A 15505-nucleotide genomic window follows, 5' to 3' on the forward strand; every position below is an offset into this window, starting at 1 on the left:
CACAAACGTGCAAAGTGAATAGCTTCATCATTTATGCATGCAAAGCATTAATGTATGGCTAAAAATCTTTAAGAATTCTGACAGCATTTGTTCTCCTTGTCTCCTGCTCTGGTTTATTTTCATTAAATATAACATAATAACTGACTATCCTGGCTACAGACTCTGAGTTTTAATCAAGCTGAAGACTTCTGATCTCAAACTGCCTTTTTATTATGAGAGCGATAAAGTCAAAACCTATGGGCCAAAAACCATCTGCAGAATCTCCCCATGCTCTTTAATCTTTGTCTTTTTAATGTCACATTTGATGTATTGATTGCTGCTTGAGGACAACAAAGCGTCGCCCATGAAAGTCCTTTTTTTGAGATTAACATGCAGTCACAAGACCTCCGGCCAAGCTGGTATTAAATGCTTTTTAATCGTTATTGATTTACGGAGTGGTTTATACAGAGAGAGAGAGCTGATGCACAAAACAGCTGAATCAGAGTGTCAAGCTTGTCATGACTTAGAGTAAGGAATCAGGGAACCATGAGCTGCAGATGTACGGTGCATTGTGTGTTTTTCACTTTGTAACACTGAACACTCTCTCACTCTGCAACCTGAAAGAATACAAACATGAAAAAAAATGGATCGGAGCGTTAATATTCATGTTAACCAGCTTTCTCCTGAATATGAATTGAAATGTGAAGTTGAATCTTTTACCCTGCTCACCTTTCACTTGTGATCTTTGACCACAAAGAGATCTAAGAAGTGTTCGAGGTGTAGGTGGTGTTATGTGGGATGGTGGTAATGGTCCTGTGAGCCGTGAAAGGGCCGGGGGCCACACAGGGGGGGCAGCAGGGGCTCAGGGGGTTATCCAGCGTCACATTGAAGGTTCCCTTCAGCACTGTGTTCATGAGACCTGGACTCAACTGCAGACACACAAACAGAACAGACATGAGGGATGATAAGAGAGGTTAATTAAGATCTACACAGTGAGTGAAATGTGAGAGTAAGAACACAAATGTGAAGCAGAGAAGAACATCTCAACAATCAGAATCAGAATCAAATTTATTGGCCAGGTATGCTTACACACACAAGGAATTTTACTTCGGTGAACTGTGCTCTCTTATGTACAGGTACAACATTAAATATCAACAATAAACATGATAAGAAAAGACTAATATTTACATGACTAAATATGAAACGGTGCAGTGGTGAATAGTGTCTTATTAGCTGAAGAAAATTCACCTCAAAGTCAGGTTGAAATATTCTGACGTTTGTGTTCACACATGCAGCTCAGTTTTCTGCATGTGTGAAGACACCATGTTGGTCTGTCTGTTCCACGTCAAAGGAAAACTTAAGCTTGACCCTAAATATCAATAAAACCCCTACGTGACCTACAAAGCCTAACCTTAAATTCACCTCAGATAAAAGAGCTCTCTCTCTCTCTCTCTCTCTCTCTCTCTCTCTCTCTCTCTCTCTCTCTCTCTCTCTCTCTCTCTCTTACACACATAGAGATAAAAATTTCAGACATACATGCAAATTAACTGTATTTGGCACGAACACCCACTTAACCTCTCATCTCTCCCAACAGGTACTGCCTGAAGAATTTCCTCACATTTTATCAAAGCCTTGCGCCCTCCCCCTTCTCCCCGTCCCTCCCAGCGTGCACACACACACATCAGTATGCCAGTAGTGCCACGGCAGGATTTAGGCACATCGGCGGAGCCTCTCAGATCTCAGTATTGATCCTAACGGGAAGAGGGTTGCGGGTTCAACTCCAGGTCACCCTCAGGGTTGCCCAGGAGGTCGGGGGGGGATGAGGAAGAGCCCTTGGAAGTGGCTACACCACCGGCATGGCAATGATGGGTGAGATTATGAGCTGTTTCACTGGGTCAAAGGGGGGAGAAGGAAAGGAGGATCCAGGGAGGGAAATGATGATGATGTTACTCTGTGTGTATGTAGACGTGCGCAAGTGTGCTCACAAGAACAGAATAAAGAGTGTTTAATGCAAAGTCTTTCCCACAACACACATACAATACATGACACGTACAGGAAAGCAACACAAGCTTTATCCTGTACATGCATAATACATGCAGGGCAGAAGACAAGGGTGCTAATTCTTAATTTAGGACAGCAGGAATCTGCACATTCACCACACTCAAAAAGCCTTTTCAAACATACGGAAATCAAAAAAAAAAACTCTGGAGATTTAGCTACCCGGAGGGTCTTTAGGCTATGTGGGAACGCAAACAGCCGCATTTTTGCGTGGACTTTACCCGGAGTTTATCCGGCCAGACCCCGAGTATTTTATCCACAGAATATTCAAGTGAGTTGATGTCTGAACGCAGCAGCATATACTCCGGAGATTTCAACTCGAGCCAATAGAAAGAGAATGACGTTTATATACAGTGACTGTCTAAAGTGTCTGCATGCGACTTCTGCGTTGTTTATTTACGTCACGTCTTACGTAGGGAAATCCCCCGACCCCCCCTCCCCTCTGACAGGGAAAGTCCCCCGCTGTGAGGAGCATATGTGAACGGCTAGTTCTGGAGAATCTCCAGAGAAGTCCTCCTGTAAATATCTAGATATTATCCGGAGTGCATATGTGAAAACGGCTTATGTCAGTTGTTTGTCCTTTCTGGTTAACTGGTTCGTTAGAGAGAGACCTCGATGGGGCGAGGTTTTGGTTCGACAACAAAGAGAGGGAGTGAAAGATCAGAAAGGCACGCTTTGATTTCACCTGAGTCAGACAGCACATGTAGAACAGATCATTATGAGAACATAGACTATGTACAGCATTGATGTTGGAGGCTGAGGCAACAATCAAACGGATCTGCACAGCAGGGTGACAATAATAATTAGCCTTCGCAGTCTACAGACGCAAATCAGAAAAGCAAAAAAAGGTGAGCAGTGAGGCAGCAGTGTGAACGTTTGAGTCAGCTGTGCTAAAACGTGTGAGATACATGATGTGTGAGAAGAGAAGTGTGATGGTCTGGGAGAACTATGAGGTATCTGCTAATTTAAAGGCTTAATCTGCGACATTCTGAATATTTATATCAAAGATCAAAGATGTTCTCTTTGTAAATATTTGATGGTGCGTAATAACCTAGCATCCTAGAGTACAACTAAAGGAGATCCAACAGACTTTCCAAACCAAAGAAAAACATTCCCTCGGTCCTACAAAAACAAATAGATAACACCCGAATTCAATCTGAGATGCATGTCTTCACTTGGAATCGACCGCAGAATCTTGTTTTCAGGTGTGTATCAACACTCGTTTGCCACTCTGTCTTAAGCCTGGCTCACTCTGCAGGATAATCGGGCCGATTTGACCTCCGATTCTTCCTTCCCGACAATCGCAGGGTCGCTCCCGACTCAAGACTGCTCGGACCCGATTATCTGCTCAGATGATCTCGTAGTGTGAGCGGTACAAAGATCCAATCTTAACGTCCCCGATCTGCCCGGCGATCGTCGGGGACGCCCCGATTTATTTCAAACATGTTTGATATTTAGAATTTAAAATCTCGATGTTTACGTCATGAAAAGGGTCCGGCAGAAGTTGTGTGTGACTACAATATAATCACCAGAGACAAGGGAGGACTGTAGTCATGGCGACCAGCGGCAGGACGCAACCCGGCGTTTTTTTTTTCTGTACAGATCATCAGTGCAGCACTTTTCTGAAACTTGTATCCATATATCTACGATTGTATCAACTTTTCTATATCCTACAACAACTTCCACTTCCTTCTCTTTCACCAACCGTCGTCCTTTGTTTTTTTCAAATTAAACTTTATTAACAATAAAGACGCTCCGTCCTGATTTCACTCGTACATGATGTAATGATGGGGGAACTTGGTTACGGTTGTGAGGAGGTGTGGAGGCAGGAGGGGAAGGGGGAGCTGAAGGATGAAGATGTGTCCAAAAAGAGTCATAATCAGGTATATGGCTTCAAACAATCCTGAAGACATTTTGCAGGTTAATCAGGTCAGCTGTCAAGATGACACAAATGTAAATCCATATAAAGATTGGCTAGCCGTCACTGAGGGCTACTTTCTATTTTCACTCTTGCTGTGACTCAGACCCGAGAGTTTTAAACAATTCATGTCGTTTTTTTATACATTTAGAAACATGAAGTAGTCTCCTGCTTATTTTACAATGCTGCAACCTTCACTACATTTTTATGAGAACATGATGAGATGGTGTCAGCTCTTTCGGCAAAGAAGCAGTAAAAGTATTTAAACTGTCAAGGGTAGGAAGGACACGTGGGGACAAAAACAGCTCACCCTGATGTAGGTTTGATACCTTCTGTTCTTACTCATTATGAAGATGAAATGAACTTGAGCTGCTCCCTGGTGGGCCGTGTGGTTACTGCAGGTGGGCCGCGAAAAAAAGCCCTCCACCAATTTTAAAAATAAAATAAATATCACAATAATGATGATTTTCCATGAGTCAACCCAAAGTGATTAGTAAGACGTGTCATGACGTTTCATGGACATAATGTTTAGTAAACTTTTGTGTCTATCTTGCCATAATATCATGTTGTAATATCCAATAATTTACTCGTACTGAGAGTTATAGCTGTAGTCATAAAAAAAAGAATTATAATGGGCCCCGGAGTAATTTTGTATTTCAAAGCGGGCCGCGGCAGTCTTAAGTTTGGGAAAGGCTGGACTAAAGTAAATAAAAGCCTGGGCTGTTAATTTAAGTTTTATGGGAATGCATTTTATTAAACTAAATTTTCACAAAGACATTAAGTAAAATTTAATGAAAATGGTAAATCTTGTTTCCAAGCCTTCTTTGCAAAAATAAACTTTTTTATTGTTGTTGCTTTTAAAGTCATTAGATTTGAAGTCATTAGATTTGGACGGATTTCTTTGTTTTCAACTTACTGTGAGATCTTTTCAAATACAATACGTGTTCTCACAGTGGAAACATCACAGCAGCTCCTGAATGTTTTGTTTCTGCTTGACGTCTGCTCTTTACATCGCTTCATGCTTGCGCGCTCCATCCTCACACCTCACACCTTCTCTGTTAAACGAAGCTCGGCCAATAAGAACATTGTGTGAGTGTGAGAGAGGTAATGGAGCCTACTTTCCAGAAGTAGATGCCTCACATGATGCAGTGAATGGAAACACTTAATGAGTCCTCTCTGTGACCTACTGCTGCTCAAGTAGATAGATTTGTGACATTACAGACACACGTATGGATGGACGCACATACGCACACTCTGATTATCAAATAGCTTCTGTTCCATTACGCTGCCGTCTGCTTCTGATTGCAGACCCTCACAGCACATTTACAGCTGTTGAATTTAACTACCCTCTTTAGCTGCTCGATTTGCTGCTCTCTTCCTGTCTCTCTGCTTCTCTTCCTCTACGCTTTGCCATCATTTTTCCTCTCTGTCTCACCCCCTTCCCCGTCTCCAGCACTTACTCACTTATCTATCTCTCTGCACCACTTCACTCCATCTTTAACTCTGTGGGGCATGAGATGTATAGACTCAAAGTCAGGCAGCTAATCGCTGAGACAAGAGCTTTGACATGCATTCAAGAACAATAAAACAGAAAAAAACCTCCTGAAGCTGAATTTAGACATCACACTCCTACAGATGGCATCCGTCTTTGTGAGGAATAAATCTCACTACAGTATGTTCCTTGGTTTGTTTTAGCAAAATCAACCGTGTCAAAATAAAAATGACACCGGCTGAAATATTAGCTCGGATGTTAAAATGTTGCAAGACTTAAATAGAAGGAAGATGTTGTGATGTAGTGCTATCACAATAGGTGATTCATGATTGCAAAAATCTGTCTTTGAGGGCTTTGTTTTTTTTACTTCAATTGGTATAAGATACACCATTAAACCAGATTTACAATCAGCTCTCTGTTGGGAAAATTCCTGCAGCTACATTTTGGCCTTAAAATGAAAAGACATGGAGCACAAAGACTGGGGGACAGGAGGGGGGACAGGGAGAGCAGGTAAAGAGAGGTATGGTTTGGTTTTAAAAAAAGGTCAATATGGTGATATACAGTCACCAGGGGCGTTTCCAGGGGGTTTGCCAGGGGTGACATGCCCCGCCCCTTCAAATCTGATTGGCCACCCTAGGCATAAAAAGCCCCAAAAACCTTTAAAAAACCCTGCTACCGTCTCTGGTCCAAACAAATACAGACCATTAAGGTCTGGAATCTAAACTTTGAAGGAGGACATACTGGCTGCTGCGTTGTTGTCAGAGAAGCCAGCACTTCAACATAGCATGTTTCCTTAATGTCTGATCATATATTAAAGTCGTTTAATGATTTAATTCAGTAGATATCTTATATACTGTTCCTTTAAAAGTAGATATGATTAGTGGAGGTAGAAAGGGTACATAATGGAAATTCATCTGTGTACACAAACTTCATGCCGCCCCTGCATAAGTCAGTGCCCCAGTTGGGCCAAATCAAAAACCCTGACAGTCACACTCAGCCACATGCTGTTCAAAGTCCAGTGAAGTGATAATAAAGAGTATTTAATTGTTAACCCTTACAACTAAACATGTACTTAAAAAAGCACAAATTCTTGGATTATCCTGTAAAAAAATATGAAACGGATCAAACAAAATAAAAGCTGTTTTCCTGGTGAAATCTCCAAAGAAAAAACTAAGAAATGTTGGTGTAATCCAACAGATCATATCAACCAGCACGTTCAAAACATTCATTGTCTTTGTATATTATTCACATCAAAGTGACGGCACCTATAGAGTCTCAACTTTTTCTCTTTCTTTTCTATCTTATAAAACCACTAACTTTGTTTTTCTGTCTGTTAAATGTTATTATGATTGATTGTTAGAGATATTAAAATGATGGACCGTTAAAGATAATGACCACTTTTTAATAAATTAGTAAAAATGGCCGACCATTAAAAAGTCTAACCCAATGACAATTAAGGGAAAAGAATGTGTCACAGCGTCTCCTGTCTCTTTTCAAATATGATGATTTCTTGTTTGCCATGTTGGGTTTACTATCTTCCACTACAAAATGTTTCCATTGTCATATTCTCTAACAGAAAAGACAGTATGTAATCATCTGAACAAGGATGATGTGTAGAAACATAGATCAAGACCGCCCTTTAACACCACACAGGCTGTGATTTTATCAGACAACTGTCAACACCATGAAAAGTTAAAAATGTGCAAGCCATTTTTCATCCAGACAGCTGCAACTTTCTGCTAAATAACGAAGAAATGGTTTCTACAGAAGAGAAATGAAGGCAGAACCAGGCAAAGCTGAGAGAGACAGAGACTGTGAGTGAGCTTCTGAGGAGGAGAGAGAGAGAGAGGAGTTGTGGAGATAAGTCCGAAACACAAGGCAGCAGACAGACTGATAGACACACAGGGACAGATAAAAAGAGAACAAAGAGCCCTGTGATAACACTACGCCGCATGGACATGAACATGAAGATGAACTGTACAGCAAGGTTTAAATCAAACACTGTGCTTTGCTCTTTGATGTTCACTTCTCAAAGTCAGCAGGGACTGGAAGCAAAAAATAAAAAATAAAATCGCTCTTTCAATCATCTCACACATTCCCGAGCAGCGGTAACACAGAACTGGTAATTTATTTTAGAACACAGTGAAGTGGAGCAGACACCTATTAAGGTTCTGGTTAGGTTTCATTACAGCTGTGTTATGCCTCAACCAGAGAGTGCATTTGTCTCTGTCAGCAGTCTGTGGTGGCTGCATTAAACAACATTACACTTGATAAAAATGCACTCTGCAGTTTCATTTAAGCAGGCAGGTCAGTTAAGGGCTATTCCTTCACAAAGAAAATAAACTGCAGAGGGTGGGGAACTACATCTTTTCAGCATCGTGTTACATGAGCAGTGATTGTTCCAAACAGAGGTGTCAAGTAACAAAGTACAAATACTTTGTTACCTTTACTTTTGGGTATCTATACTTTTTACTTCTACTCCTTACATTTTAAAAATAGCCTCGTTACTCCTATTTCATTTCGGCTTGTTTTCATTCTGGCTTGTCATCGTTCAAAAAAACACAAAGAAAAAAAAAAACCTATCCAGATAAATCGCGCCATCCGGATAGAGTGAATTTGATTGTGGTTGGATGAGAATTATAAACATATACCATTCAGACAACCACCCAATTTTTCAAAATTACCATTTTAATATAACATTATATTCATTATGGCCTTTAGAAAAACATTTTTTTGGGGAGGTGGGGTAGTGCACTATAGGCCCCTGTGGGGCGGCCTAAGCTTTTGTCCTTAATGGCATTTTTTCCCCTTACATTACTTTTACTTTTATACTTGAAGTAGTTTTGAAACCAGTACTTGTACACTTTTACTTGAGTCAAAAGCTTGAGTTGATACTTCAACTTCTACAGAAGTCTTTTTAAACCCTAGTATCTATACTTCTACCTGAGTAATGAATGTGAACACCTCTGGTTCCAAACCACAGAAACTTATTGATGTTTGGATTTCTTTTCTTTCTTTTCTTTTTTTACTGAGAAGTTAATTTGTTTTGCACAGCTTAAGGTCACAGAGAACATCTGAGATGAGATAATGTCAGATGTGTTCATGGCCTCTTATAGTACACCAGACACACAAACAGACCCCAAAAAACAGAGTCTGTGTTCACACATGGTCTCTTCAACCATCCATCCATTTTCTTCTGCTTATCTTAGGCCTCACAGTTGCAGTAGGCTTAGCAAGTTTGCCCCAGAGGTCCTTCTCCCCAGCATGGGTTTCTAGCTCCTCCCGGGGGATCCCGAGGCGTTCCCAAGCCAGAAGTGATATATAATCCCTCCAGCGCATTCTGGCTCTACCTCGAGGTCTCCTCCCAGTTGGATGTGCCCTGAAAACCTCCAAAGGTTAGGCGACAAGGAGGCATTCTAATGAGATGCCTGAACCACCTCCACTGGCTCCTTTCGATGCAAAGAAGCAGAGGCTCGGAGCTCCTCAACCTATCTCTAAGGCCGAGCTCAGACAACCTTTTGGAGGAAACTTCATCTGCTTCATAGCCGAGGGTTTGGACGTAGATTGGCTGGTTAATTGAGAGCTTTGCGTTTCAGCTCAGCTCACTCTTCACCACAACAGTCCGGTAAAACGGCTGCAACACTGATACTTAAACTGAGATACTTAAACTCCTTCACTCGAGGCAGGGACTCACTCCCCGCCCAGAGGGAACAATCCACCATTTTTCCGTCAGAGCACCACGGCCTCTGACTTTGAGGTTGTTGACCTCTTCATCCTCTCACTCTAAATCTCAGCTGCTCAAAGAGTTAGAACGTAGAACTTCAAAATCCTGTTTACCTGATAAGCTCCGGGCCCAGGGTTGGTGTTCATGGGGACTTTGAATCGATTTTCTCTGGAGGGAATCAGAGCCATTTGAGAGAAGGATTTCACCCCTGGGTTGTACTGGCCTGGACCTGATGAACACAAACACACATACTGTGTTATCCACGACTGGTGCATGCCTACAAATATAAAAAATATTATGGACAACTACCTACCATACCTACATGTACTTTATACTGTCACCTTAAGTGTGTGCAAGAAAAGAAAGAGCCTTGAGCATATTATCATACAATACTTTTTTCAATGCATTAAAACTATTAATGAAAAAACTGAAGAAGGGTGCAGGGTAACTGAAATATAGCAGCAAGGAAATAACATGAAAAAACATGCTTCTCAGTTCTCACATTGGCTCGTTCACCAGTGGCAATTCTGGAGTCTGTTGGGGCCCTAGGCATAAATTCAAAGGGGGGCCCTCCAAACAGTGTTCATCCTCATTATGTTATCAATAATCTGACAATAACAATTTTTAGCAAAAGTTATGTTATCTAAGTGTCTCCACCATATTTAGGGCTAACGAGCATCATTCAGTCATTTACTATTATATGAGTGAGTGCTGTCAGATGGGTCCCCCTTAGGGAGGTTTTTCGACTGTCATTGCATACTTTGCATGTTTTTAACCTCTGCTGTGGTTACAAGTTCATTAGCAGTCGGGGGGGGCCCCCAATTGTCCTGCGGCCCCAAGCAGACTGAGCCACTGCCGCCCCATACGCCTGCACACTTCATTAATTCCTCATTTATTTTCAACACTTTTTTGAAACATTGAGTAGGTGCGCAAGTAGGTGTTCAATAATCAAAATATTCAGTCCCCCACTGTAGCTTCTGGTTTTTTACTGTTTTTGTTCTGTCTGATATTAAGCAAGAGCCACAGCATGTTTTTTTTTTACTTTGGGGGATTAAGGTGGATAGAATAATTTTGCTAAAAGCAGGACTCAAGGTACTCTGGCAGATCATATGAAGGTGTTTGTTTGAAAATAAGCTGCTGCATTAAGAAGAGGATCAAATATTCTGCCCAGGGTAAACATTAGCCTTTAATCATGTTTTTTCTTATGTGAAACGTTACCTGCTTGACTCGTGTTTTTCCTCATTTTCACATCTAGTCACAGCATTATCGGTGCATTGTATAAAGCTGCCATATCGTGTTTCAATGGGCTTCAGTTTAGTGTTATTGCATCTGTCTACTGTGATCAAAGCAGACAGTACCAGAGCACTGAACCGCCCCTGCTGTCCTGCAACAAGACACGTTATACAACCAAAAAAAACACACAGCAGGGGGTGGAGCTTCTTTGTCACTGTGGGATGCTTTGGTTGAAGCTACCTTGTTATGAATGTACTCTGAGACATACACAAAATGCAGATGTGCGGTGCTGCATTTACAGACACAGACACAAGCACTGACTGATAAAAGGGAATAAAACACACGTGCAAATAGTGCTACAAGCGACTCTGAAAGTTCAGTTTTCATTCAAAGCAGAAACATTTGCAGTGAATTCTGAAAAATGAAAACTGTTCTCAAATGAAGAAGCTAAGCCTCGGGGGGTTTACCCACTGCATATCAGCGGTCTCCATAAACCTTATTTATTATTTAAAACATCAACTGCCAACTTCTCAGAAAATTATAGAAACAACTCCTACACTGATTTTGAAATACTTTAATGGACCCCAGGGCTACGGGCTGCACCAGTGCATTAAAAATGAAGGCAAGTAAAACGAGAACTAGAATCCATCACTGGTCCACCACAACTGTGTTGTAAGACAGCAGCCAGTACCTATCCGACCAAACAGCTAACTGGGAATGTGCTTTATTATATGACTAAACAATACTAAGTGGGGCGGCTGTGTCTCAGACAGTGGAGTCGGTTGTCTCTCAACTGGAAGGTGGGGGTTCGATCCCCAGCCCCTATGGCAAAATGTCTGATGTGTCCTTGGGTAAGACACTGCTTCATCGGTGGTGTAGGAATGTTTATGAATAGATTTAGTTACTTCTGATTGACTCTTCACATAGCAGCCTCTGCCATCAGTGTTTGAATGGGTAGATGTGACATGCGGTGTAAAAGCGTTTTGAAGTAGTTAGAAGACTAGAAAAGCTCAAGTCCATTTACCATTTAAACATCTTCCGCCTCACTAGTCAGCACCAGAATTACTAGTAGATTAAATTATTCAATCATATTTTTATTAAAATGTTGTGTCTAAGCTGTCATGCAGCCTCCTGCCACTAGTCGGAGCTGTAGCTCTTTTTTGTGGGCATGTGCTCCCCCGTTAACCGGCACTGGCATCTGGCAGGAGCAGCGTGGTGTGGAAGGATTTCTATCTCGAAAATGGGGATAAAGTTGTATGTTGGCTGTGTCGGGTAAAACTGGCATAAAACCACTCCACCAGAGCAATGCTGTGTGGATATTGTGTGTGTAGGCACTTTGCACAGTCTCTTTTTAAGTTGATTGACAGCCTGATAATCTTAATTTAGGCTTAATTGTTATTATTTCCCAGGGTTTTTTATTGGTAGCTTTAGTATTTTATCAATGAACTGAGGTATGAATGAACTGAAAGGTAGTTTTTAAGGCGCAGGCTCTACAGCTATTTGCTGTCATGTTATGTGGAAGAATGTGCCATGTTCATTACACACGATGCATGAGGCTGAAATGTATTCATGTCATTAGTTTACTTCTCTTTAGTGATCTGAAGCTATGCTTTGAGGGAGAAAATGTGCCGTTTTATATTGCCTGATGTAAAGTTCTGCATGTTTCAGGAGCATTAAAAATAAATGAAAATAGTTTGATTTTCTTAGTGTGGAGTGTGATGAACTGTTTCAAAAAGCAGATAAGTAGGCTTTAGGCAATAGGGTTTTTGACAGTGTTTAGCCATGTTTTAAAAATGTGTGACTGGTGGGTGTTCATTTACATGTTAGACTAGTTGACATGTTTAACCTCACGACTGCATACACACACACAGAGAGACTTTTTTAAAGGGATAGTTAGGCATTTTTTAAGTGGGTTTGTATGAGGAACTTGTCAATCGTAGGTCTTTATCCCTTTGTGCTGCCGGCTGAAGAACACATATGTGGTGTGCCTAAGGAGTGATACAGCAAAGGGGCTTCCTGGCAAGAAAAAATGAAAGCACTGTGATTTTTTTCAACATAGCGTACATTTACTTGATGTTGGTTTTAGCTCGTTTTTTCTGATAGAATTTACGTGCAGCAATGGTACCCATCTGCTGCAATGTACAGCCTGGCTTCTGTACCTGCACTTCTGCAGATTTCTCAATAGAGGGGCGAAGCAGACCAACATCTCCGGTGGCTAATATGCTTACAATTGACAAGTACCTAATAAAAACCCCACTTCAAAAATACCCATCCATCCCTTTAAGTTACACAGACACAAAAAACGAAAATAATGAAAAATAAAACCCTTTGAGCCATCTGCTAATGTCACAGACGATAAAAAAAAAGGACTTTGAGTGAGTTTCTGAAGTGTTGAAGTTAAGTTATTGTAGAATTTTAAATAATGTGATCACAGGGGGTCCAGCATGATGAGGAATATAAGGCTCCCTAATGTTCTATATAGGCCTGTTCATTAATGCAAATTCAATAATGGGCAAAATGATTGTATGTGTGCATACGTATATCAATGTGTGTGTCCCCAGTGTGAGTCTGTATGTGTGCCTTTGTTTCCACATGCTTGCGTGTGCACATCTGCTCCAGCGTGTGTGTGTGTGTGTGTGTGTGTGTGTGTGTGTGTGGGCTTACTGTGTGTATGAAGAAGAAACACTTTTGCAAACAGTCCAAATCTATTTATATGCAAATTGGATTTTGGTTAAACGGTTTGGGGTGCCTCGTGGGTTGAGTCCCTTGGTGAAATGGGGCTACTCATAAATTATCCAAGTAAGTCATGAATCTATCAATTTTGAAACAACATTTTTCAACGGGAGTGTAATTGAGGTAAATATTAGGTTAGAGGCCCGCAGAGATGGAGCTAATTGAACTGCATGATGGTGAAAAGGTGGAGCAGTTAGTTTTCAAAACGATCTGAATGATCGACAGACAGACAGACAGGCAGGCAGGCAGACAGACAGACAGACAGACGGACACACACACACACACAGACAGACAGACAGACAGACCCAAAGACATGCAGGCAGACAGACAGACAGACAGACACACACACACACACACACAGACAGACAGACACACAGACAGACAGACAGGCAGGCAGACAGACAGACAGACAGACAGACAGACACACACACACACACACACACACACACACAGAGACACAGACACACACACACACACACACACACACACACACACACACACACACACACACACACACACACAGACAGACAGGCAATCGATAGATCGATTCTATTCAGGAGATGATGAATTGTAGGTGTTAAGGTTTGGTGTGTGTGTGTGTGTGTGTGTGTGTGTGTGTGTGTGTGTGTGTGTGTGTGTGTGTGTGTGTGTGTGTGTGTGTGTGTGTGTGTGTGTGTGTGTGTGTGTGTGTTACCTGGTACATCTGGATCACATGTCAGGAAGAGATTATCCCGCGGTGCAGCGGAGAGGAAACAGCTCTGACGTCTTTTAGCTCCTTCGCTGCGCGGCTGCAGGTAAGAGCGGCTGTTAGCGTTCTCAAACGTCGGCCTCACGTTGTAAGAGTTTGGAGGAGGAGAGTCCTACGAGAAGAGGAAAGTATTTCTTAAATTGTTATTAATCGATTAATTTGAATAGCGATGAATCTCCTTTTTAATCATGTTTGAATTTCCGTTATTTTGCATTTAAAAAAAAAAGTTTTTGTTTGCTTTTATTTTGTATGTTGTACTGTCTTGAGCTATGGGAACTTTACTTCCAGTTTGGAAAGAAATTGCTTTTATTTTGAAATAAAATACGGAACTTGTTGAAGACCAAAGGTTACAACATTAACTTAACCATGAAAACAAAAAGAACTTACAGTTCACAAACTTGAATGAAAACAGCTAAAGACTACGGTACAGAAGTGAAGTATTTGATATCACTTATTATTTTTGTCTGGGAGTTTTAAAAGTGAAATGAGACATTCAAAGGCACAGAGGTGTTGTCCTTTTCCATCACTGTGACTACAGGGAGACGCTGCTGTCAGTGCGTTGGCTTGGCTTCAGTGCGCTTAAATAGACAAAACAGCATTTACACAGCATGCCCTACTTCATATCAATGCTACATGCACTGGAGGTTTTTCACAGTTTCAACAAAATAGTGGAAGGATGCATACTGGAGAGCAGAAAAGAGAATGAAGCAGCTTAATTACAAGCGCAAATATTCCACCGGTCATGCATCGGTTACAGGATATAAACGCCATCATCCCTGCCCACTTGCTGCTGTGTCCACATCAACTCACCCCGACTTCTTAAATCCTGACAGGGCTCTGACAGGAAATAGTCTGGTTAAAGTCAGGGTTACACATTGGTCGGTTTATGTTCATACACGCTTGCCCACCCCGACCATAGTGGAACATTTTCAGGAGTTTTGTTCATGTTTAAAAACTAGGGTTATGGTTAGCTTATCATGAGTAACCCTGGGCCTCCCACCCCTTCTCTATACATGAGAAATAACTAAAAGATGATGACAGAAAAAGCAAAGACGAGCCCCGGTGTCACCTGAAACTGTCAACCCATCGCACTCGGAAATGTCTAACAGTGTAACACAATCCCACTCCAAACATCTCACCTCGTTGGTCATCCTATTAGATTACACAACTCACTGTCCAAAGTATAACGAACAACACATTCATTATAAATAACAAGTGACCCCTTCAACCCATCTGGTAGCAATGCACATTGTCAGCCTGGCTGGCAGCAAGATCACCAAATGTACGAATATTCATGCATAAATATCAGTGCACAGACACAAGGACATGCAGTACATGTCACATCATTTACATGCAAATGCGGACACACACACACACACACACACACACACACACACACACACACACACACACAAACACCCACGCACACACAAATTGTGGAAGTGCTGCAAATGAGCGGTTTTCTCACACATCATTATCTTGGTTCTTCACGGCACATGTAAGAATAACGGACAACATTGACAACATGTTAAAGGTATTTTTTGATGAATAGCCTGCACAGCAAGCTCACTACATTTATAGTCATTAATGAAGCATTCACAAGTAAGAGCTAGATCACAT

At 41.5% G+C, this 15505-nt stretch overlaps 1 protein-coding gene across 1 annotated transcript in view; it reads right to left on the reverse strand.

The window, feature by feature from the left end:
- Positions 1-391: 391 nt before the first annotated feature.
- The window catches only part of stpg2 (sperm-tail PG-rich repeat containing 2), a 64315-nt gene continuing 49201 nt past the window's right edge, over positions 392-15505 (reverse strand). The window contains exons 11-14 of the mRNA XM_061038913.1: positions 13832-13997; positions 9285-9400; positions 700-908; positions 392-596 (exon numbers count right to left, since the gene is read on the reverse strand). Of these exons, the coding sequence (XP_060894896.1) occupies positions 741-908; positions 9285-9400; positions 13832-13997 (450 nt within the window). The 3' untranslated portion in view covers positions 392-596; positions 700-740. The remainder of the gene's footprint in view (positions 597-699; positions 909-9284; positions 9401-13831; positions 13998-15505) is intronic.

Source organism: Labrus mixtus, chromosome 5 (genome assembly GCF_963584025.1).
Source record: "Labrus mixtus chromosome 5, fLabMix1.1, whole genome shotgun sequence".
NCBI lineage: Eukaryota > Metazoa > Chordata > Actinopteri > Labriformes > Labridae > Labrus > Labrus mixtus.